Here is a 24,833-nt window from a genome sequence, read left to right on the forward strand (position 1 = left end):
AAAAAGATAATAACTAGATTAATAAAAAATCAGCACACTGAAATAACACAATTTTATTCCTGAAAAGTTTATTAAGGATCTGCTGGAGCTTCAGCTGTTTTTCTAGTTAGTCCTACAGAGGATGTGTCCAGTCCCTAACTACGTTAATCTCCTGAAAGAGTGACACAGGGTTTTTCCTGTTTTTAGGACCTGGAAGACTTTGAGGTTTATAAATATATGGGGGAGTAATTGCAAGGCACTGTACTGTATTTATATTGGTCTTTTAATAAGTCATAAAATTACAGATGGACCATGATAGGAAAATAACTTGCTGCAGGAAAAATTCCTCAGGATACCTGGTTATTCCCAGTATCTACTGCTGTCATTTAGCAGGGGAAGACGGACAACAAGCCATGTCTGAATAACAACATGCTAATGTGCTGTCTTCCTGAGTCTGCTCTGAAAAGATCTGTGATTGATAAAGATGAAGGAATTTGAAGAGTTATTTTGGTTATTTCAGAGAAAGTTTAAAATGGAGAAAGGATTGGGGTGACTAGGAGGCTGTCATTAGGTATCACTTTCAGTGCTGTGTATTGTAGCAAAAATGATAAATGTGCCCTTTTGGTGTTCTGCTGGTGTTTAGATTTTCTGAGTCCCTCAGCTGTGAGTTGGGTTTCCATGCTGGTGGAAGTGTCCTGCCTGTTGCTTGCTGGGTGCACTGGAACAAAGAGCTGAGCAGTTTATGAGAATTACCACAAACGAGTTTGTGGTGTTTCATTGGGCTCAGAGTGAAAGAGAGGAAATTCATGTTTAATGTAGAAAATCTTCCCTGTGAGGGTGGTGAGGTCCTGGCACAGGTTGCCCAGAGAAGCATAGTAAATAAAGTTTCAGAATCCTTCATTTCTGCCCCATTCTTTTTCCGTAAGTTCCGGTTTGGTTTTCAGAGTGCCACCTTCTCAGCTGGTTGCCATTTGTGTCCTCCTTTCTCTCCTGCCTTCCTTTGTCTGCTCTTTTTCCCTCCCAGTGTCCCTCTTTTCCTGTGGCAGTTCCCAGCCAAAGACCCTCTCCTGATTTTTGTTTTTCCCCAATCCAGGAGGTAAAGCAGCCCTGGATGAAGTTATGGAGGCTGGCAGTGGAATGTCATTGTAAGATCTTGCTCCACTTGGGTCTCTGCCCTTTGAGAACTTGGCCTTGAAGGGCAGGAACATCTTTTCCTTGCTGGAAGCTGGAATGCCAGCCCATTGCAGTGTGTGCCATGGACCCCAGAGGGCAATTCCCGAGGCTGCCAGGGTGCTGCTCCTGCTGTGCCTCCCAAGGGAGCTGGGCAGGGTCCAGCAGCTGGGTGGGCTCCCAGAGCAGACAGCAAAGGTTGCTTTGCTGCACATTCTCCAGCTGGAAGCGGAGGGAAGAAGGGAAGGGAGTCCTGACAGGATCCTGGAGTGTTCATGACTGGAAGGGACCCTGCCCATGGCTCCAGCCAGGGTTAGGATGCCATGCAGGAGAGGTGCCTCTGCCCCAGTGAAGGTGCAAATGAGACCATAGGAGGACAAGAAGCAGATTTTATTGAACGTGGGTTTTATTGAGAAAGAAATGGGTGCCAGGGACATAGAAATAGGGAGGAGGTCTCAGAGGCAGAGAGTGCTCAGAAGACGATCAGGTGGAAGTAGGTGCTTTTTAAAGTCCTTCCCTGCATTCTGGGATCCCAGATGTGTATTTTAATTTGATGATCTTCTTCTTCTTCTTCTTCCTATTTACTATTTCTTCATCTAAATCGTCTTCTTCTTTCCCTTCTTCTTCTTCTTCTTCTTTCCCTTCTTAATTGCTACTACTATTTTTTCTTCTTCGTCTTACTCTTATTCTTCTTATTCCTAATTTTTATTCCTATTTACTACTACTATTTCTTCTTCATCCTATTCTTCTTATTCTAATTAATCTTATTCACTTGTTATGCTTCCTGTAATTCCTATTCTTCTTATATGAATGACTATCTTCATCTTCTTATTCCTATTCATCTTCTTATTCCTATTCCTATTCTTATTCCTAACTACTACTATTTCCTAAACTCAAGGTTGATTTTTTTGGAAGAATGGTACGAGCCAAAGTTCTGCAGTCACGTCAGTGGAGCAGCACCTCTGGTCTGTGCCCATTCTTCATGGATATAATCCCAAAGGAGTGGCGTGGGATCCTTTCATGAGAGGAAATGTCCCGTGATGCCACCAGGGCAAGTTCAGACTCAATATCAGAAGCAGTTTTTCTCTGACAGAGGCGTGAGGCATTAGAAGAAGTTGCCCGGGGAGGTGGTGGAGTGGCTGTCTCTGGAGTGTCGAAGAGTTGTGGCCCTTGGGGATGTGGTTTTGCGGTGATGGCGGTGCTGCCAGGAGGCCAGTGGCACTGGGTGACTGTCGGGCTCTCTTCCCACCTTGATGACTCCGGGATTCACTGCTGAGCGCCCTGGCACCAATGTGCCCCATGGCTGCTGTTTGGGGTTGGCCACAGCGGTGACTCTGGGTGTTGGGGAGATGCCCCTGGCACAGTCCACAGTAGCCATGGCAGCTGAGGCTGCAGGGCCATGTCCAGGGCAAGGTGTGGCTCCCTGGGGCCCTGGGCCAGCTGCCATCTGTAAGCCTGGCAGCGGTGCTACTCCTGTGGCTGTGGTGCCCAGCAGGGCCAGCGGAACAGCGCCCGCAGCGCCCGCCGTGCCCGCCTGAGGAAGCCGGGCCGTTTGCTGGAGGGAGACGGCTGCTGCCTGAGGGCCTCGGGGACCTCGAGGCTGTGCAGGGCAGGCCCCAGGCTCTGAGGCCCTGCCTCAGGCCCCTGCTGGGCCATGGAGGCTTGGCCGTGCAGGGAGGAAAGTGAGGCACGGAGTGACTCCGGTGCCTGGACCTCAAGCCAGGCCTCCCGAGGGACAGGCACTGGCAGCCCGTCTGCCGCAAGAGCTGCCAGGCTTTGGGCCCTGCTTTCTGCTTCACACAGCTCGAGGACGCTGACTTTGTCCAAGCTGTCCTCCTCCTGTGGCAGGGGGGTGATCCCAAAGCTGAGGATGCTCACATATTCATCGCTGTCCTGTGTGCTGCTGTTGTCTTCCTCGGTGGAATCGTCTAGGCTGCTGGAGTCCCCGTCCAGGAAGTCTCCATGGCCCAGTTCGCTGCACTCTTCCGAGTCGTACCAGTCCTGGGAGCTGCTGACCTCTTCCTGGGACAGCTCTGGCTCTGCTTGGCACTCCTGGGAAGACTCACTCTGGGTGTATTGTTCCCAGTCTTCATCATACTCAGCTGGGGTCCCCTCCTCACTCCCTTCCTCTGCTAGGAGTGACCTCCCCTCAGCGACAGCCTGCTGCTCACTGGGTCTCTGGGCTCCCGGCAGGCTGGGGGAGCAGCAGGTGCTGTGAGGGGCAGGGCCTGAGCTCTGTACCCCTGCTGATGGCATCTCCTCACTGGGGGCAGGAGAATGTGTCTGCTTCTCCTGGCTGTTCGCACTTCCTTCCCCTTGCTGGGACAGCTTTAGGTCACTCACCTCCTTCTCCCCTTGGGGCAGCTCCTTGACTGTCACCCTTTGTTGCCACTGGTAGAGGTGTTGCTGTGCCACATCTCCCCAGGGCACTCTCACAGCCACCTTCCCCTGCTGCAACTCTTGGTGACTCCCTGCTCCGTAGAGGCGAGGCTCTTGGGCCCGAAGGTCTCCCCACTGGGAAGGCTCGTCATCCACGTCAGGGTTCTTCTCTTCCGTGATGACCAAGGGCCCCTCCTTCTCCTCAGTGCCTGACTGTGGCCAGGCTGAGCCACCCACTGCCCCCACCAAGTGCCCGCTGAGGGCCTGGTCTTGCCCCCAGCTGGGCAGGGGGCTGGGTGGCTGGGAGCATTTGGGTTTTGCCTTGTTCTCCTCCATCTCTGAGATCCTGAAGCGCGAATGGATCCCGAGAGCTGCTTCCTTCTGCAAGAGTGGCTCTCACGGGACTGGGCACCTCAGGGTTCTGCGCCGCTTACACACCCTGAGTCGTGGTGGGGCTCTCTGATGTCACAGGGGTCTCTTAGCACCGCTGAGTCACAACGGGCCACACCCAGTACCCCTGCAGGTAGCAGCTGAGCCCACTGGAATCTTCATGGCTGGTGCTTCCCGGGAGGCTCCCGAAGCTCAACAGTGTGAAAGAGTGGCTAGCTAACAAAGGTCGTGTTCCCATGCAGCAATTAGCTGAGAAAGAATTAAACAACAGTAGAGTGTAGTTGGTATGAGATGTTGCAATGTCAGAAAGACCTTAGTGATAACTGTGAACTGAGAACAGGACACTGTGATCAGAAGAATGTGGATTCAGCACAGATGAATGACCACAAGAAGGTGGAACTAGGTGGAGTTGTCCTTAAATGAAATATCCAATAATGAGCTTGCTTTTGCACTATGTAGGAGCCTAATTATTGATGTTATATAGGGAGTTTGGAGTTGCCAATAAAGGAGACTTGCTGATCATTCATATTGAGTGCTGCTTGTCTCCCGCCGAACTCATCAAATGGCGCCCGAACAAATGGGACCCTTGGGACCTTTGGGACCTTTGGGACATTAAAAAGCGAAGGCCACGGGAGTCGGCGACAGGGGACGGGTCCTCCGCAGCAAGGACGGCGAAAAGCAACGGTGCCGCGCCCCAGGCGACCTCAGAGGAGAGTCCTGGCCGTAACGTGCTGCCAAACCTTGTAGGGCTGCAACAGCGCTGACGGTAAGATGGAAAGGCAAGCAGCACATGATTTATTTACCTGCTTTTTAGAAAAGCCACAGCTTAAGGGTTTTGATTTGCACAAGGAGCTCCCTGGACTTCTTGCTTATGGGTATGCTCATTCCTTTGCCTCCCACTGCTGGGCAAACACTCCTATCTGTGCTGCCCATGGAAAGAGGGAGGGAGAGTCAGAGAGAAGGAAATAATGAGAAAGAAATTCCACAGCAACGCTGAAACAACGAACAGAATCTGTTCAGTTACGGCAGGATGTGATATATCCTGAACTATTTGCTTCACTTTTGGAGTCACTCTTAACACTACAATCATATTTAAGTTCCAACTTTGCTACCCTGGAGGAAAAGAATCCAAATTTAGATTGGTTTCCACCCGAACCAGGGGGACATGGGGGAGCACTGAGGTGTGCGCAGAGAGCGGGGGCACCCCTGGGGCAGAAGCAGTGCAGAAAAAGTTCCAAGGCCACGCTGAACAATTACAGAAACAGCTGAGCAGAAACAGGTGGCTCAGACAGCTTCAGAAAGAGACAAAATAGCCAAAAAGTCACAAACTATATGTTATCTATTTCGAAATTCATCACTGTAATTAGAAGCTGATAAGCTGCAATGGTCACCATTGTTAGCACCTGGCCATGAGAGATTTTCGTGTAACATCGCTTGCTTTTGTAAAAATTGTGCCCCTTTTTTCCTCTCTCAGTGAACAAGAGAGATTGAGAGAAACAACTGTATGTGTTAAAGTTAACTTTGTGAGGTGTTTTTTTGGTTTTTTTTTCCTGCAAGAGTATGTGGAGAATGCGAATAAAGATAACAGCAGCAGAGAGCAGCAGCAGGGCGGGCAGTCCACCCCCCTGCTCCCTCTCTAAGAAAAAGCACCGGGATAGTACCCAGTTTGTTAAAAAGTCATGATTCATTGGTTTTTTAAAATGTTTTTATATACCCTTTTAGAGTTAATTTTGTGTTTTAAGTAATAATGAATTTATGCAGTTGCGGTTTTTTAGAGTTTTACTGGAGAAATTATTGTGTTTCTTTGAAAGTTTAAAAAGGCCCCTTTTCAAAAAAAAAAGGTGTTTAAGGTGAATATTAACAGAAGTTACCTTGCAATAATTAGTTTTAAAACCTAAGGTTAAAATATGGTATGATTTACAGCTTCTAAGAAAACCTTCCAGTTAATGTTATCTACAAAAGAGATTTGTGGTTTAAAAAAAAAATAATTAGTTAAGAGAACTTTACTGTACAAGACAAAGTTAAGTTAAAGTATATATTACCCATTTGCTTGTTTTTCCCACAATTTTAATAAGGTAATTTCAATGTGAGTCCTTTTGTTATATAAAACACATATAACTGCATATATACCAATTTGGATTTTGGATTTTAGTTTAAGAATTAGACTTAATGTTTCTGAAAAGTGCTACAAAAGCTGAATGGCAACTTGCCAAATCCTGTGTTGTTGTGGTTTTTCTCAAGAAAAACTGCACTTTAAAATCCTAACCAATTTGAACATATACTAGGCAAATTCCTGTTTTGAATGAGTATTTTTAGTACCATTTGCAGTTATTGTGGGTTATTCTCAAAGCTAGATGACATAGAATTGTGATATACTTGTTACATTTTTATAATCTTCATAGTGAATCCATGTTACTATTATATTGTGTTTAAAAGGTATATATCAAACTTTTAGTTGCCTCTTTGTAGTAACAGAATAAGATTAAGTTATGTTTTTATTTAATATAGATTAAGTGTTAATAGAATTAAGCGAAGTCAAGTTTTATTATGTTTAGGCTTGAATGTTTTTAAGTTAAGTTTTATAACTTAGATATTCTTTTAAGGTTAAGTTTTGTTATTTCCTTTTGTTATAATTAATTTTATTAATTTTAAATACTGTTTAATTTAAATTGTTTATGTTTTATTGGAGACACTTGTCTAAACTGCAAAGTATAGTTATTTTCCCAGAGAGATGAAGACAGCCACAACTGAAACAGCTGTGACAGAACGCTGATGAACACCTGCTTGTGGATAGAAGGGAATGCAGTCTGTGACACCCTTGACTTCATCAGGAGTTCTTTTGGTTGTTGCAATCTCTGCAGTTTTTGTTTTTTATAGCTTTCTTATTTTTCAGTGTTTCCAGAATTTTAAGAAGATGTACCATTGCTGAGGATCAGCTGCCATGGGAGAGGCTTCAGATTAAACCAACTGCTGCATGGTTTAATTGGTCTGGTACCTGAGGCTTCTGATCATTTGCTTTGTACAAATGCATTTTAACAGTTTGCTGTGCTGTAAGCATCTCCTAGCTGCTACTATTGAGAACCTTGTTTTAGAAATGAGTTAAGAGGCATCTTTCCAGTTTAAAGCCAGGCCCTGGCCAAGCCTTGACTTTACCTGGACTGAATGTTTGCCAGCAGATTCAGATGTTTTCTGTCCCAAATCAGTATTTGAGTCACTTTTTGACTCAGCAATTTGACCCTATTAATATGACAGCTGGATCAATTTTGAAGTGGGCTTGGAGAATCATTTCCGGAGGTGGTTATCCAATCCTTCCTGATGATTTTTTGTTTCTGTTGGTTTGCTAACTATGGGATGCTGGTGCAGTGTTTTAGTAATTAACAGTAGTTTTATATTACATATCTTATTAATAATGTTTATGATTTAATTGATTTTTAACTTCTATAGGTTCTTTCTAATTGTATATGGTTTTGTGTTAATGTTGATGTGTATAACAGAAGTACATCTCGTTTTTATTTTTTTTTAAAAAAAACGGGGGAAATTGATGCCCTAAAAGCATTTGATTAGTGTAATTCATTAACTTCAAAGGAAGAAGTATCTGTGTTTTGTTGGCAGGTTCAAAAAGGTCACCTGTCCATCTGACCAGACTGTCTGCCTCTGAACACACGAGATCCAGTGAACAGAGAAGTCACCACACAGCCTTGGTACTCCAGACATGGATCAGAAGTGGAGCTGTCAGGACACAGTTGGGTCTGAGCACTACACAGACAGTTGCCAACAGAAATTTTATGTTGTTATTATGATGTTGTGTCTCTACCAATTTTTCAGTTATCCTTTGTTTTAAGATTTAGAAGGATGTGAAGAACAACCTGAACATCAAAGCCCTCAGTCACCGATCAGCTGCCAGCTGACATCACGGGAGCAGTGAACGTTCCAAGACTGAATCGTGTTAAATCATAGTCTGTTTGTGAAGGAAATTCTGTAGAAGATCTAAGAAAAGTGTAGACTCCATCTAACTGTATATAAAGCAAATTGTAGTTGTGTGTTTACCCTTTCAGCAAATTGCTTCCACACTTAGACTACATATATACCAGAGCATGTGTGGTAAAAGTAGTTAGATAATAGTTTAAGATTAAGAGTTTAGCCTGTGTAGTAATTGTTATATTAGTATAAAGTATAAGCATTTTCCCCCTTCAAGAGGTAGTGTAAGCATCTTTGAAAGTTCATTTAACATTAAAGTTTAGATGTGAGTTTGCAAGTATGGTGTCATTTACATGGAACATACTGCTTATGGTAATTGTGTTGTGTATAGTCCTGACCAACTGTCTGCTAACTAACATCCAAAAGTGACAGAACATATGGGTCACTCTGGCACACTGAACTGGCCAAAGGTCAATGTGTGTGAGCCTAGCCACACCTGGAGATCCTTTCACACCTGTCTCATAGGAGTCCCTGAATGGGATCCTCAAGCAGCATTTAAAGGTTTAGTTAGAAATGAGACTTGACTGAATCAATTTGCAATGTTGCAAGAGTGCAATTGCACTGTTGGCTTCACATTAAGACAACTTGAAGCCTGCTGGCAAGCAAAAATTATCAAAGTTCTCAATGTTACCATAGGGCCCCCCAGAAGAATTAGATTTGTTAGGTTCCACCCATACCTCAGGTGGATGGATAATGTTTGAACCCCCGACAAAACGTCATTCTAACAAAGTAATGCAGCACTGGGCTGCAGACAACCCTGTAGCTGATCTCGTTACTACCATTGTAAGTAAAGCCTTTATTAGTGGTGCAATCTCACAGAACAATTACCAAAGCGATTAATTAGTTCCATATTCCTAATCTGTGGAGATAGAGCATGGAATGAGATTCCTGCTAATCCACATAGAAAACTCTGTTATTTTGGGAAACTTACTTTGTTTCCATCCAAGCTTACACCAATTGCTGAATGTAGTTGATAAAATAAAAAACATCAAACAGTCAAAGTGAAGCCTGAATGAATTAAAGCTTAGCAACTCTAAAAAGGCTCGCTTGTTAGACTAAGAAAAAATTGAACTTAACATCCACAATGTTAAGTGAGCTTTCAGCTGATGTGAGTAGTGTATGTCATGCAGTATTACAAAATCGAGCCACAATTGACTTTTTGCTCTTAGCACAAGGACATGGTTGTGGGGAGTTTGAAGGCATGTGCTGTCTGAATCTTACTGATCATTCAGCTTCCATCCATGGGCAACTGCAGCAGCTACAGGGTGGGTTACATGCCCTGAAAGAAGATAGTGACCCCATTGGAAGTTGGTTCTCCAGCTGGGGCATCACTGGATGGTTGAGGTCTCTTGTGCTAGAAGGGGGACAGACTTTACTTATAATGTTAATCGGGATGAAAGTCTAAGTTGTGTGTTATCTTGTCTTCATAAGAGTATAGAATGAGTCACATCCAAAGCCTGGTTTGTGCAAAAAGAGAAAGGGGGAATTGTTGCTATATTTTATATATTAGTAAAGGCCTGTCTGCACAAACCAGTCTTTGAAATAAGTCGTGATATTAAGGGCTGAAATCCTTGAAACTTGCCTGCAGAAGAGAGAGTAAAGCAAAACAATATCCTTGTGTACAAGGATAAGAATGTAAACCTGTGTGTGTTAGCCAATAGTAACTTGCTCTGCCCGCAGACCCTGTAGAACCCTATAAAAGGTGTGTTAATAATAGAAATAAACGGCATTCACAATTACTTCTGTTAAGACTGGTGAACAGCTCGGGGGTCTTTCAACACCAAACTATGTTGAGATGGAAGAGAAGAAAAAGCCCCAGAGATGCCGCACAAGGAGGGTCTGCAAATCCAGTCCAGGGAGCTCCGAGGAGGAAAGATCCCCCCAGTGCCAGGAACACGGCCAGAGATCCAGCCAGAGCTCAGAGCTGGGGGAGAAGCCCCACAAGTGCTTGGAATGTGGGAAGGGTTTCAGGTGGAGCTCCCAACTGATCCAGCACCAGGTGATTCACACTGGGGAAAAGCCCTACGAGTGTGGGAAATGCGGGAAGAGCTTCACCAACACATCTTAACCTGATGACACACCAGGTGATCCACACAGGGGAACGGCCCTACACCTGCTTGGAATGTGGGAAGAGCTTTGGGTGGAGCTCCTACCTGAGGGCACACCAGCTCATCCACACTGGGGAGAGGCCCTTCGAGTGTCCCGAGTGTGGGAAGACGTTTCAGCGCAGCTCTGATGTTCTCAAACATGAGCGGATTCACACAGACGAGAGGCCCTTCCGCTGCCCCGACTGCGGGAAGAGCTTCAGTACAACGGCCACCTCACCGTCCACCGGCGCATCCACACTGGGGAGAGGCCCTACGAGTGTCCCCAGTGTGGGAAGAGCTTCTCCACCAGCTCAACCTTGACACCAACGGAGTCACCAGTAAGGGAAGCCCTGCGAGTGCCCCGAGTGCGGGAAGAGCTTCGTGCGCTGCTCCAGCTCCATCACCCATGGGAGGATGGGCGTTGGATGATCCCCAGTGACCCCCGTTGGGCAGAGCCCTGGTGATCCGTGGTCCTGGTGATGCGTGTTGGGAAGACACCTGGCTGGGAGGCTCCACATCTTCCTGGCTCCCTATGGGCACCTGGATGAAAGCAGGGGAATGAAAATCCAACAGGATACAGAATGACAGTGGGAATTGTTGACTTTGAATCTTCAAGAACCTTTTGCCTCAGGAGCTGTGTGGGCAGAGAAAAGGGGGTGACACCGGGCTTGGGGGCCCAGAGGGGAGCACACACACTCTGTGGGGAGGGAGGACACGACCCCCGTGACCCCACCTCACCTTCCTGCACAGGCAGAAGCCGAGCCCCAGTGCCAGGAAGATGAAGGCCAACGTGGAGCCCCCGGTCCCCGTCAGCATCTTGCTGCGGGTGGCATTTCACGCATCCCTGGGGCAACTGCCGGGGTCAGGACCCCCAAAACCTCTCACAGACATCCCAACCTCCTCCAAGGACCCTCCCAGTCTCTCCCAGCCCACGCAGGACCCTCTGAAACCTCTTTTGGAGTCACTAATTTTAAACAATTAAGAATTAGAGAAAAATTAGAGATTATGGCTAGAGATAGGCCTTGCTGGAACTAGTTAGAGTTAATGATTTAAGTGAGAAGCAGGATTTGAGTTCATGAATCTTGAACTTAGGTAAAAAATTACTTGTCATTGTATGTTTGGTCAGCTGTGCTTATAATGTGAAAAGAGAAACTGATAAACGGGTTCAGGAAGATCACAGACCTTACATCTGGAAACCCATTTAAAAGTCACAAGGAAGGAAATTGGAATTGTACCAAATGTTATTTGTAATGTCAACCATTGTAAAGGTAGAAAGGTGAGAGTGAGGAAGAACGGTTTTCCTTCATCTCTTGATGACCACTACATGCCAAAATGACCCCCTCCTCAAATTAAGGAGCCCACCATGCAGGCATAATGACTTTTTAAATCATTACCGTGCATTTTAATCAAACCTGGGGAATGGGAAGTGTTAGCATTATGCATATGCATTAGTATTAATATGTATTAGTATTTTAGATATTTTAAGACTTCTGTAAATAAATAAACACTGGAATCTTTTGTGAACTTGCAGTGCATATTAAGGCGTGAGTCCCACACTCACCCAGTGCTGTGATTAAACATCCACTTTGTAACTTTAAACTGTTGGAGAGGTTTTTTTGTCCATTAACAGATTGGTGTTGATACCAGATCAGTATCACTATTTTGGTAAATCACTGCCAGTCTCTTCCCAGCCTCCTCAGGACCCAGCAGAGTCCCTCCTGCTCCTCTCAGGATCCCTCAGCCCCCTCCCAATTTCTCCCCACTTCCCCAGGACCCCCAGACCCTCTCCCAGTCCCTTCCCAGCCCCACCAGGACTCATCAAGACTCCTTCCAGTCTCTTCCCAGCACAACCAACCTCATCCTAATCCCTGTTTTCCAATGCCCAATCTCCTTCCAGTCCCTCCAGGCTCACTCAAATCCCTCCCAGTGACACCCAGCACCCCCAAACTCCCTCCCAGTGTCCACCAGGACCCCCAGAAACCCATCCCACCCTCCCCAACATCCTTCAAACCCCTTCCCAGCCATCCTAAGCACCTCAATCCCTTCCCCAGTTTAAACCAGTCTATCTCAAACTCCCTCCCAGTTCCTCCCAGCACACCCTAATCCCCCTCTGGGCCCCCCCAGTGCCTCCCCTTCTGTCCCCGACGCTGTGGGGGCCGGGCTGTGCCCCAGTGCCGGCTCAGGGGGTGCTCCAGGCTGACGTGCTCCACCTGGCAGCTGGAGCTGAGCCCGCATTGCCGGGGGAGTATCCAGCAGCACCAGGAGCTGCTGGCTCCAGCTCAAGGGCACCAGCGAGATGGACACGCTGGAGGGCCCTGGGAGAGAGTGGGGACACACTGGGATCAGCTGGGTGTGAAATGGTGCCAAGGCCGGTCAGCTCTTCCTCAGCTCCACGCCAGGAGTGGAACACACCTCAGGAGCAGGATGACCCGAGATGTGGCTTAGAGCAATGCTCTACAGCACTTAACAGCTGTCAGACACAGTGTGGAGGCAAGAATGGGGGAAGGTATTTTATATTGGGGTTCAGAGAAAGGTTTAGTCTCCCAAGGGTCCAGGGACAAAAGACACAGAACACAAGCGTACAGCAATTTATATATGGGGAGGGCCCAGGGGTGGTTACAATTTCAACCAGTGAGGGATATCCTGGGGAGGGGAATAGGACACATGGACCAATGGGGTGCTGTGGATTAGGGGATTTCCAAAGGGGACGTCCAAGCAGGGGGTTGGCATAAGGCAGGATTGACAGGGGACATTTGGGAACAAGGGGCAGGGTGGACAAGATTGATAGGGAAGGTGCTGGAAAAAGGGGTTGGGATACAATGATAGGCAGGGCAGGGGAGGAGATAACTTTGGGTTATACCAACAAAGCAGGGGGGTAACAGCCTGGCTGGGCTGCAGGGGGGTCCCAGGGTGTGAGGATGGGGGGTTTGGGAGGGTTCCAGTCCTGGATACAGGGGTGCACGGGGGTCCTGCTGCAGCGGAATGGGAGTTCAGGGGGATCCCTTCCTCTGTTCTGGGGTTCAAGGGGTCCCGGTGCCTGAAAATGGAGGTTCATGGGGGTTCTGGTGCCCAGAAATGGGGGTTCTGGGAGGTTTCCATTCCCGAGAATGGGTGTTCAGGGGATTCCAGGTTCCAGATAAGGGGGTGCAGGGGTTTTTGGGGGTGGGTAAGGGAGTTCCAGGGTTCCCAGTGCCCCGAAATGAAAGTTCAAGGGGGTCTCTGTGCCCAGGAAGGGGGGTTTGCCCGGAAATGGAAGTGCAGGGGTTCCCCATTCCCAGTGTAATAAATGGAATTGATTCGTGCTACTTAAATTGCAACTGTTACTAAAGTTATCATTAGAAACGATCAAGAATTAGTGTTACAAAGCAGATGTACCCCTTTGCAGATGTTACACGTCAAAATTAAGGTACAGGATGTAGTTTAGAAAATAAATGGTCAGTAAAATCAGAAAAAGGAGGAAACTTATGGGAAACATTAATGAATATGTATAAGCATACAGTATATAAGTTTAGCTTGAAGTGCTTTGTTTCGTACGTGAGGTGAGGTGAGAAGAACCCCCCACACCCCGGTCGGTTTTGCTTATGCCTTAACCATTTGTAACCACTGGCCAATTATATTCACATATATATATATATATATAAATATGTATCTGAATATATCTACTAAATTGTATCTCTTTTTTACTAAATTCTATTCTTTTATTATTTTGTATCCAATTTATTAAGCTATGTTATCAATTAATTAAATTTGATTGTTTGGAAATTTGAAAGTCATTTATAACACTACTATATCAAAAGCAGTTAAAAGTGATTACAAACTGTGCTATATCAAAATCGTTGTGATTATAATAATTTGCAAAAGCCAGCACATAATAGCAAAGGGCAACAACAACATAGTTATTTCTCACAAACACAGGGCAGGTTTTTCCCTTGCATGGAGCACTTGCGCCTTCCCCGGGCCCCTTCTGCCCTCCCGCAGAACCAGAGGCATTTTCCAGCGCACACAGTTTGTAAGCAAGAGCCGGCTGCAGCCCAGAAGGCTCCAAGCGCCTCCTTCCAGGCTGACTCTGCAGATGCCGAGGCTGCTCTGGGCTCTGCCAGGCTCTGCTGGGGCTCAGCTCTGGGCGAGGCTGGGCCCGCTCTCCCCTCGCAGTGCTCCGGGCAGCTGAGTCACAGCGGGAGAAGGACAGGACACCTCAAGGGATTGAGGTTTAACAGAGATTTTATTCAAATAACTGCCATAACAAACAGGCTGTCCTAACCTACTCTAACTAACTAACAGTGTTAACTAACATAACTAACTACTTGTCCTAACTACTACAACGAAAAGCTCTCGTCAAGGGCTTCATCTCCTCCTGCGCTGCTCCCTCAGTTGCTTTGCTGCAGTGATCAGAGGGGTCAGGCTGGAGAGAGGCTTGGCTGATGACAAAAATGGGTGCTGCCCAAGGGATAAAAAAGAAAGAAATGAACTGTTACTTTCCAGACTCAAGTTCCTCACAGGCTCTGTTGCAACGGGACAAAGGGGAATGGTTTGAAAGTCAAGAGAGGGAAGCAGGCTCAGATTAGATGTAAAGAAGAATTGCTCTAGCAGGAGAGTGGGGAAACACTGAGAGAGGGAGCCCAGAGATGTGGGAGGTGGCTCCTCCCTGGAAACATCCAGGCTCAGGTCAGGCAGGGCTCTGAGCCACCTGATGTGCTTGAAGATGTCCCCGCTCGTGGCGGGGCACCAGCTCCAGATGAGCTCGACAGGAGCCTGCCAAGCCAAAGCAGGCGAGGATTCTGCTGGCTTTGCGTGTGAAAAGCAGCGGGACTGGAGATGATGGGAGGGGGGCCCCACAAGAAAAGCCCTCCCTGGCGCTGCCGTTTCCCCCGCAGCCGCTTGGCATTCACCTGCAGCAGCTCCTGGGCAGAGAAGCGCCGCTCCTCGTCCGGCTCCAGGCTGCACTCGAGGAAGTCCCGCAGCAGAGCCGACAGGCGCCTGGGCTCCTGCAGCTGCGGGCTCCCGTTCTGCCGGATCAGAGCGCGGGCCTGCAGGAAAAGCAAACACAGCGCTCTGACAGCTTCCTCCACACCCACACGTGCTCACATCCAGCCCGCTTTCTCTGCCCCAGCTCCCCGGGCACTTTCCTCCCTGGCACAGATGCTGCTGCTCACAGCTCATTCTTCTGGGCCAGCCAAAAAACCCAAACCCTGGTGCAGCCACAGCCATTGCAACATCCAAATGATCTTGCCTTCAGAGCCGATTGCATTGGCTGACTTTGTCAGCAGGAACCTCCATCAGAAATAGCCCATTTTGCTTCTCCAAATACAGACGCCAGCTTTACAGGCCATTTTCAAGAGTTAGTGTGGTCTGCCTGTGTTATTTCAAGGGATTCTTACATCAAATGCATCTCTGCAGTGCCACTGACCCTCAAGTAAAAGCATTCCTGTTGCCCCATGCCAGAAACTGCCAGGCAAGGAACAGCAGGTTTGTGTGGCTGAAAGCTCAGGCCTGGTGACACAGAGAAAGTAAAAGGAAGGAAAGAAATATGTTAGAGTGTGGGGATGTTAAACAATCATCTTCATGTTTTAGACAAGTTTCCCAGTGAGAAGAGCCAGGGGGAGTTCATCTCACAAAACCTCTTTTAGAAACTCCTCCAGAAATCTTGTTGGGTTTGGGTGTGGGTGTTGGGGTTGGTTTGGGGTTTTCTACAAGACAACATTAGAGCTGATGCACTTGCTTCATGTATTTGGGTGATCCTCACAAGAGCTGCAACAACTTAAATGCCAAAGCAAATTGTTGCTGGAGACTGCAGAATATTTGTCTGTGTTCAGGCTCAGGTGCTGTGGGAATTCCCTTTGCGATGTGCAGAAACCTCCAGCTGCTCCTCCCAGTGCAGGGTCACCCTGTGCTCACAGGCCTCTGCAAAGCCTGGAGAATTTGCCTCTTACCATGGCCCCCGTTTGCTGGAAGTAAGGAGGTTCTCCTTCCACCATCTCGATGGTCACAATGCCAAAGGACCAGATGTCCACCTTGGGGCCGTAAGGAGAACTGGTCACAACTTCTGGGGCCATCCAGTGAGCAGTGCCCACCATGGAGCTGCACTGGTCCTGCTCAGGGCTGAGCTGAGCACAGAGGCCAAAATCAGCTGAGGACAGAAACAAGCACTGTCAAAGGCAGCTGCAATGAGGAAACCAAGCACAAAGATTCCCCACTCTCAGTCTGGGAATGCAGTGCTGAATCCAGCTGGAAATGTCCTCAGGGCTGTAGCCAAGGAAAGATGGAACTGGACCCTTAAAGAAGGCCTCAGCTTTCATGCTTGGCTTTACTGATTTCCTTTGAAGCTTTAGATTGCAACTCCTGCCCCTCTGGGAGGGCCATTCCCAGAGCAAAGGCACTCCTGACAGCCTGCTCCTCTCCTGAGCTCTCTGCACGGGGCAGCCGCTCTCAGCTGGCAGCAGGGGCCGGGCAGTGCCACCAGCAGCACTTGTGGGGCTCTGGCCCTCACTGGGAAGCAGCCCCACAGCCGCACCCCGGGAGCGCCGTGCCTGGCCAGGAACACCCACCCAGCTTGACAGAGCCGTCCATTCCCAGAAGGATGTTGGAGCTCTTCAGATCTCGGTGGATCACCCGGTTGGAATGGAGGAAATCCAGGCCCTGCAGACACTGAGAGACAACAAGAAACACGAGGGAAAAAATCAGAGGCCGGAATATATCACACAAGAAAGGACAGTTTAGAATTCTGCCAGCAGCAACTTTGCTGTGACAGCCCAGGAGTGCAGGGCAGACAAACTCCAGGCAAAAGGTTCAAGGCGAAGCTGAGAGCAGCAAATCAGATCCAAAAAAGACAAAGAGTACCACAACAGCAGGAAAGAAGACAAGAACAGAGTAGAAATGCAGTGATATTTGCAGGCCATTCACTTCAGAGGCTCTTTCCTCTCCAGCTCATAAAAACAACACAGAAACAAAGGCCTGAGCATGGAGCCACTCTGCTCTCACAGCCTCTTTGGAAGGACCATGGTGTCCCAGCCATGGGAAGCACAAGCAGGATCCCTCACCTCCTGACTGACAGCTGCCATCTCTCCTTCAGCCATGCGTGTCTGTCTGACAACGTCCTGCAAAGTTCCTCCATCCATGTATTCCATCACCAGCCAGAGATCTCCATCAACAAGGAAGCTGGAAGAGGAGAACAATGGCACAGAGATGAATGTGCATTGCTCAATTCCCCCAGGGAAAAGCCCAGAGTGGAGTTTTGTTCCCAGGTCACTTGTCAATGAGGACAGAATCAGATGGAGAGACATTCCTGCCAGGCTGCACAGGCCTTGGAATCTGCCCAGGCTAAAGGAGAAGGAGGCACCTGGGAGAAAGGAGAGGCCTTAGATGGCAAGCAGGTGAAAAATGCACTTTAGCAACAGCCCAGCTCAATGTGGAACCACAACACTTGCCCCCAGCTGCTTCAGCATCTGAACTCATCAGTTCCACCATTCCCTCCGGAACAAGGCAACACAACTTCCAGAGTTATCCAGGGGAGGAGGCCGTGCAGCACTTGGGGCAAAAGCAGTCAAATGCTTGGAAAACCTTGCACAAAGTCCCTTCAGAAATAGGCAAGGCCATTGAAAAATGGGAAAATGAGGCATTTCTGGAAACAAGAACCTGGTTTTCCTGGCACCTGCAGCAATGGGAAAGGGCTGGGAAGAAGAAGCCAAGGAAAATAATTTCTACCAGGGTTTATCAGCACTTGCTGTAAAACACAGCAAATGGGGTCAACTTGAAGAAAAAGGCAAAGCAAAGCAACAAAAGCACATGGAAGGAGTGAAGTGCCAGGCTGTTGTTCTGGGAAGATATGGCCGGGTCAGGCATTTTCAGAACAGGCTACAGACTGGGGATGCCAGGAAAGATGAACGCAGGGCCCGTGTATGGGAGAGGACCTGAAGCACTCACCTGTCCAGAGAGTTGACAATGTTGGGGTTCTTCTTGTCCTTCAGGACCACGACCTCATTCACAGCTCGTTCCCTGTTGTGCCCTCTGAGACTCATTTTCTTGATGGCCACCTGAAGGGACATTGCAGACCTTTAACTGGAGCAGTCTGTGGCAGGAGGCCACAGCAAACACGGAGCGAGTCTTTTTGGAGCGAGCGAGCCGGGCTGTGCCAAACTGCCTTGGGATGGGACACCAGAGCTCAGCAAGTGCCATTCCCACAGCCCATTGCTCTGCTCGCTGGGGCTGTTACAGGACTCATGGCCAGAGACATTTGGCTCTGTAAGCTCTGCAGAAATGCTCCCTCAGCTGTCAGCCTCCAAGCTCTAACAACATTCTCTGCACCTACAGTCTTCTCAAATGGCCTCAGCACTCTTAGGATTATTATTCCAACACATTTTGCAAGCAGGAGGTAATTCTGTTTCTGTGCACACAGAGCAAAACAGCCGGGAACCCTTTAGCAATTCTATGGCATTTGGCCGTGATTTCAAATGTCCCTGCCCTGTTTGGGATAGCACAACAAAGCAAACGTGCACATCCATTGCTCAGATAATCCCTGTCCCAGCTGCCACTGACACCAGACCCAAACACAGCTGCAGGGTTTAGGAGAGAGCTTTGCTCTGCACATCCATCTTCTCATTTCTCTCCTGTCTCTGTGGGGACAGCTGCAGTAGGACTAAAACCCCAAACTGAGCCCAAGCAGGATCTCTCCTTAATTAGGCCTTGAGGTATCCTGATGAAACTCAGGATGATAAAACTGCTAAACAGTGTTCCTGTCTGAGGCTGGGATGAAGGTAAATTGGGCCTCAGTCTCCAGCAGCTGATGCATTCACACTTTTAGACATGAAGACCAGGCCAGCGTGTCCTGCTCTGACAGACACCGCTGCCCTCCTTGCCTTCCTTTGGGCACTTGAGAAGGACCAAGTCTGTCCCAGCTGTGCTCTGCAGGCTGACCCTGCTCTGCCTTCAGAGGAGCAGCCTGTGCAGGAAAGCTCTGCTGGGCCCCACAGCTCCAGCCACAGCTCCCAGCAGAGGGGAAAGCCCTCGAGAGCTGCCAGACGTGCTGGGCGTGTTGACACTGACCTCTCCTCCCGTGGTCCTGTCGAGTCCTTTGGAAACGGTTCCAAAAGCCCTGGAGACAAAACAGCAGAGAAGAAAGAAGCAGCGCTTTAGGCCCTGGCAGTGAAAGCCAGCCCAGACAGGAGATCTCTGCTGCCTGCAGCGTTCACAAAACACCCGAGTGCATCCACCCTTCAAACAACAGCACAGCAGCCACCAGCCCTCTGCCATGCAAGGTGCCTTCTGACCACAGTTATCAATTCTGATCAGCCCTGAGAGGCAGAAGCATCGTACCCCAGTGTCTGAAGGGGTTTGGAGCTCTCCTGACTTCTCACTGCATCCTGCACCAGCAAAATACCTGGGCCCTGCTTGTGCAGAAGTAACTGCCTTGCACTTACCCTTGGCCAATCTGCTCCAGTTCCAGGTATTTCTCGGCAGGCTCCCCCACGCTCACGGTGTTCCCTGAAAGAAACCAGGGGGAAGATGCTCCCTCTCAGATGAGAGCCAGAATGCAGCCCCACTCCCTGGGGCCGGGAGCCCCTTGCTCTCAGCTGGGGAAGGACAATAAATGACCCTGTGCCATTCAGCTGCAGAGCAACCCTGGGTGCAGCTGATGCTGAGACACACACACAGCACCCTGCTCTGGCACACAGGAACAGAGCAGACGTACTCAGCTGCATCAGGCTCCACTCCCCGCTCCCCTCTGGCTGCAGGACTGTGCTGCTGTCAGAATGTTCAGCCCAGGATCCTGCAGCACAGGGAGCTTCGGTGTCCTCTTCAGGAGCAGAGGGAGGTTCCTCGTCCTCTTCCCAAAGCAGTGCAGGCTCCTCGTCCTCTTCCCAAAAAGCTGCTGGTTCACCCTCCTCTTCCCAAGCCACAGGACGTTCTCTGTCCTCATTCCACACCGGCAGATTGCCGTCATCCTCGTCACACGCCATGGGAGCTTGGCCATGCTCATCCCACACCAAGGGACATCCACCGTCCTCGTCCCCCACCGGGAGATGTCCACTGTCCTTGTCCCACACCGCGGGAGCCTCGCCGTTGTATTCCCAAACCGCGGGGTGTTCGCCCTCGTCTCCCAGAACAGCGGGAAGTTCACTGCTCTCTTCCTCCTCTTTGGCCTCCTCTTTGCAAGCAGAGGGAGCCAGAGGAGGTGCTGATGCTGCTTTGGTGCCCTGTGGACAGACGGGAGCGTGAGGGACGAGAAGTTCTATCTCAGTTATCACCTTCTTTATCCTCAGCTACACATCCAGCTGCACTAAGCAGAAATAGGGTTCAGAGCTGTTCAAACTAACAATGGGCTAAAGCCCACATTGCCACTTATTGTTGGGAATTCCATATTCCAGCATGGCTAAAGCCAGCAAGCAATCTTCTGCCTGCAAAACCAGTCCTGCAGCTCTTCAAAAGCTCTTCAGCAGAAACAGAGAAAACTGCCAGGGATCTCTTTGCTGCTGCTGCTGCTGCTGCAAAGACACTGACAGGAACTTCCCTTCAGCCTCCCAGGCTGGCACTCGGCTGCCACACGCCGAGCTCACAACTTGCTGCACAATTCTGAACACCAAAGCTTCCTTTGCCACTCACCGAAGGAGGAGCTGCTGGGGATCCACGCGTGAGGTGCCCTGCAACAGGAGAGGGAACGTGAACCAGATGTTGTTAGGAAAAAACTGCCTGTGGTGGGAAATGAGCAAGGCAAGCCCGAGAGAGCATTTTGCTTTCACAGCATCCCTCCAGGAGCCACAGGCCCTTCACACAGCAAGCAAGAGAGCAGCACAAAATACTGGGCTGTGTCAGCTCTTGGCTGGAGCAGCAAACGGAGGGAGTTCCAGGCTCCGCTGCCACAGACTCCCCGCTTGAGGGAACAGAACCCCCCCAGGCCTCATTGCAAATGCTGTGCACGCCCCGCTGGCTGCAGACACCCCCTTTTTCAGCTGCAGCTGCTGGCAGGAGCTCTCCCAAACCAACCCTGTCCTCATGGCAATTTGGTTACAGAGTCAACTCTGTTCCAGTGGAAGAACAGAAAGCACACAGCAAGCCCAAAGCCACAGAGGCTGCACCGAGGGAAAACCTCAACTTACGTGCCAAGTGGGTTAAAAAATACCCCGAATAAGCCACAGAGAACAGAGTGCCAACTGCAGCAACCACTTGCTGCATCATTTTGGCTGCGCTGCACACGTCTGCAGACTGTACCCCTGCAAGCACCGAAGGACACCCGTCAGGGGCTGGGCTGGCTGCTGAGAATGCCTCGGGCAGGAGGATCCTCTGGCAACGAGCAGGCGCCCAGAGCCGCTCTGGACACTGAGGCCTCCGTGTCCCACAGCAACGGGAACACCACGGGGACGTGGCAACGCTCCTGTGACACCACAGCAGCCGCTCATCCAAAAACCGCCTGGAAGCTTCTCCTGTGTCACAAAGGAGCACAAAGAATCCTCCCAGGGCACGGCCTATTGCCCAAAGGATCCAAGAGGAACTCTGAAAATGCAGCAAACAAGGGCACCCCATAGCCCAGCCTGAGCACTGAGGAGGAATGAGGACAGCACCAAACCAAAGCAAAGACGACCTGTAGTCACTGATACTGCTGAATAAAACCAGCAAGGCTTGTTCCATCTGGAATCTTTGTTCTAGTTCTAAAAACAAGCAAGATTCTTCAATGTAAATATACAGAAAGCAGGAACTGGGGAGGAGGTGGGATTAGGAAGGAGGAGGAGCAGGAGGAGGGAGAAAGGAAAAGGAGGAGCAGGAACAGGAATAGAAGGAGAAGCTGGAGGTTCCAGTGCCCCCTGTGTCCGCAGCACCCCCGGCCACGGGCCCATCACCCCCACCTCATCCTGCAGGTGAGCAGGGAGGGGGAGCTGGTCCCAAATCTGTCAGGGGGATCCCTGGGAGGGTCCTTTTATTAGGGTGTGTTTGGAACTTGCAGATTGCGGAATTGAGCCCCAAATATTGTCTGGCGTCCCTGGGAGGTTTTTATCCTCTGTGTGTGTAGGTTTGGATCTTGCAGGACCCCAAAGCTGAGCCCCTTGGGGGATCTTTGGGGTCCACATGGCCATTGCCCAGTATTGGCTGGGGGAGGACATTGGTCCTGGGGACCCCCGGGAGAGCAGAGGAGAGGAACCCCTGGGACCCCCAGAGTGGGGAGAGCTGAGAGGGGCGATCCCAGAGCTGGGGGACCCTGGCAGCTTGGAGAGGTGGGAGCCTGGAGAGGAGAGACTCCTGGGATCCCTGGGATCTCAAAGCAGAGCATCAGGGGAGAAGGGAGCCCATGGACCCCCAAAAGTCCCTGGATCATCGCTAAGGAGGACCCCAGAGAAGGGGGAACCCCTGGAGCCCTTGGACCCCCATCATCCCAGGGAACTGAAACTTCTGGGAGACCAAATAGGAAAGACAAGAGATGGGGAAATCCTGGGAGACTTTTTTTGAGGCTGAATATTGATATTTTGGATATTATCATGGACACAAGACTCCTGCTGAGCTCTAGACATGGACTTGGGCAGGAAGAGCCTCTACTCCAAGGCATTCCCACTTTGTTTACCCCCAAATCAGGATTTGTCATTCCCAAGCCATGGCCAGATGGAGGAAGAGGAGGAAAAGCCCCAGAGATCCTGCATGAGGAGGGGCTGCAATCCCAGCCCAGGGAGCTGCAAGGAGGAAAGATCCCCCCTGTGCCAGGAAGGCATCTGGAGATCCTGCCGGAGCTCAGAGCTGGGGGAGAGAGCTCATGGCAGGGAGAAGCCCCACAAATGCTTGGAATGTGGGAAGAGCTTCAGCTGGAGCTTCAAGCTGAGGGAACACCAGAGGATCCATCCTGGGGAATGGCTCTGTGAGTCTGGGGAGTGTGGGAAGGGCTTCAAGAACAGCTCCCATCTGATCTGGCACCAGGTGATTCACACTGGGGAGAGCCCCTAGGAGTGTGGGGATTGTGGGAAGAGGTTCAGGAAGATCTCTCTCCTGATTAACCACTGTAGGATCCACACAGGGGAAAAGCCTGGAAAGTGCTTGGAATGTGGGAAGAGCTTCAGTCGCAGCTCCCACCTGATCTGGCACCAGAACATCCACACAGGAGAATGCCCCAGCGAGTGTGGGGAATGTGGGGAGAGCTTCATTGAGATGTCCAATCTGATTTGTCACCAAAAGATACACACAGGGGAAATGCCCTACACGTGTGGGGAGTGTGGAAAGGGCTTCAGCTGGAGCTCCAACCTCAGGGCACACCAGTGCATCCTGAGTGTGGGAAGAGATTTCCAAAGGGCTCAGGTCTCATCAAACATCAGTGGATTCACACAGAGGAGAGGCCCTTCTGCTTCCCTGACTGTGGGAAGGGCTTCACAAAACTGCACCCTCATCAGGCACCGACACATCCGCACTGGGGTGAGGCCCTACGAGTGTCCCCAGTGTGGGAAGAGCTTCTCACAGAGCTCAACCTTGACCAAACAGATCTTCCTGACTCCCCGTGGGCACCTGGGTAAACACAAAGGCAGGAATATCCATCAGAACACAGACCAACAATGGGAATTGCAGATTGACTGCCCCTGGAGATTCACTGGGATGCAGAGATACACCCAAAGCCCCTGGAGAAGCCCATGCCAGAGCAGGGGAATGCCTGAGATGAGGCTGTGACCCCAGGGGACACCTGTGGACAGAGGGGTCCCTGCTGGAGCCGCCTGTCCTGGAAGGACTGACCCCGTGGCAGAGTGACCCACGCTGCAGCACTGTGAGGGGGCTGCTCCCCATGGAATGGACTCAGGTTGGAGAAGTTCCTGGAGACCTCTCTGGTGGGAGAGATCCCAGAGTGCAGCAGGGGAACGACTCCTGTCCCTGAACAGCAGGAAAAGCCCTGGGAGATGAACTGACCATGGCTCCATTCCCTGTATCCCTGCACTGCCAGGTTAGGATGCAGAGCTGGAAGGAGGGAGGGGTGGAAGGAAGGTGCTTTTAAGGGTCTTCTTATTCTCCTGCTCTGAGCTTATTGGCAATAAATTCAAGTCAAATCTCCTGTTTTATCCGTGACTTCATTTGATGAGGAAATGCTCCCGGGTCCTTAACTCATGAACCCTTGGTTAAATTTTCTCTCCCTGTGTGGCTGTGGAGGGCAGTGAGAGAGCAGCTGTGGTGGGTGCCTGGACTCGGGCCAGCATCACCCCACAGCAGTGGGACATGTCCTTGTGTGGCCCTGTGCTATGGTGCTACAGGTGCTGTTGCTTTTGTCTCCCTTATGATTTTATCTTTTGCGTTAAATGCTCGTGAAGTGCCCCCGGTGTCCCTCGTGTTTCCTCGGCGCCGGTAGCCCCGTCCCTTCCCCTGCTCCCCGTCCCACGTTCGATCCCGGCTGGCGGAGCCTTGGAGCTGCCGTGGGGGCCGTGGGGCTGCCCCGGGGGCTGCGCCCCGAGCCGGGGCCCCTTCCCAGTGCTCCCAGTGTGCCGCTCCAGCCTGGAGCAGCCAGCGAGGGCTTCAGCTGGGACGGCAGAGAGGCGCTGCTGGGGGGTCCTGGCTCACTTCGCTTTGGTTTTGGTATTTTTGGGAGTTTTCTGCAAGAAATCTCTCCTCCACACAGCTGAAGGGGTTTGGAGGGCGGGTTCCCTTTTTTTGGGGGAAATCAAAGCGATGCACTGATGCTCCTAATTAGACGTGCATGAGGCTCCAGAGTTTCCCGCTGAGCCGGAGGCACCCAGCAGCCAGGGCTGGGCAAGGTGAGCCGGGAGGTGCGGAGAACTTTGTTTGTGTTGGGAGCTCAATGGCGGCTCGGGCCGGGCCCGTTCCAGGGCTGTTCCTCATCCCCGCCTTTCCCCTCACGCAGCCCGGGGCGGGCCCTGAGAGCGCGGGGCGGGGCTGTGCCGTGTG

General features: G+C 50.2%; 1 protein-coding gene and 1 pseudogene across 1 annotated transcript; one reads left to right on the plus strand and one right to left on the minus strand.

Moving 5' to 3' along the window:
• The first annotated feature begins 9,859 nt into the window (after positions 1-9,859).
• LOC147645460 (uncharacterized) lies at positions 9,860-23,677 on the plus strand (annotated as a pseudogene).
• On the minus strand, positions 14,187-21,676 carry LOC147645461 (uncharacterized). The gene is made up of 11 exons (XM_086874592.1): positions 21,074-21,676; positions 20,580-20,617; positions 19,669-20,173; positions 19,397-19,460; positions 19,023-19,071; positions 17,904-18,013; positions 17,021-17,138; positions 16,529-16,628; positions 15,914-16,110; positions 14,873-15,010; positions 14,187-14,420 (listed from the first exon to the last, which is right to left on the minus strand). Exons 1-11 carry the CDS (start codon positions 21,600-21,602, stop codon positions 14,328-14,330), a joined length of 1,941 nt encoding a protein of 646 aa, XP_086730718.1. The 5' UTR covers positions 21,603-21,676; the 3' UTR covers positions 14,187-14,327.
• Positions 23,678-24,833: the final 1,156 nt, after the last annotated feature.

Source organism: Cyanistes caeruleus, unplaced genomic scaffold (genome assembly GCF_971803275.1).
Source record: "Cyanistes caeruleus unplaced genomic scaffold, bCyaCae1.hap1.1 HAP1_SCAFFOLD_278, whole genome shotgun sequence".
Classification (NCBI taxonomy): domain Eukaryota; kingdom Metazoa; phylum Chordata; class Aves; order Passeriformes; family Paridae; genus Cyanistes; species Cyanistes caeruleus.

Bases quoted from the DNA above. Each gene is read 5' to 3' on its own strand.
- LOC147645461 (XM_086874592.1), bottom strand. From the start codon at position 21,602: ATGGAACAAGCCTTGCTGGTTTTATTCAGCAGTATCAGTGACTACAGG. The intron at 16,629-17,020 runs GTGAGGGATCCT...GTTGTCTCTCAG, and splicing joins TGGCAGCTGTCAGTCAGGAG to TGTCTGCAGGGCCTGGATTT. The intron at 16,111-16,528 runs GTGGGTGTTCCT...TTCTGTCCTCAG, and splicing joins GGACGGCTCTGTCAAGCTGG to CTGATTTTGGCCTCTGTGCT.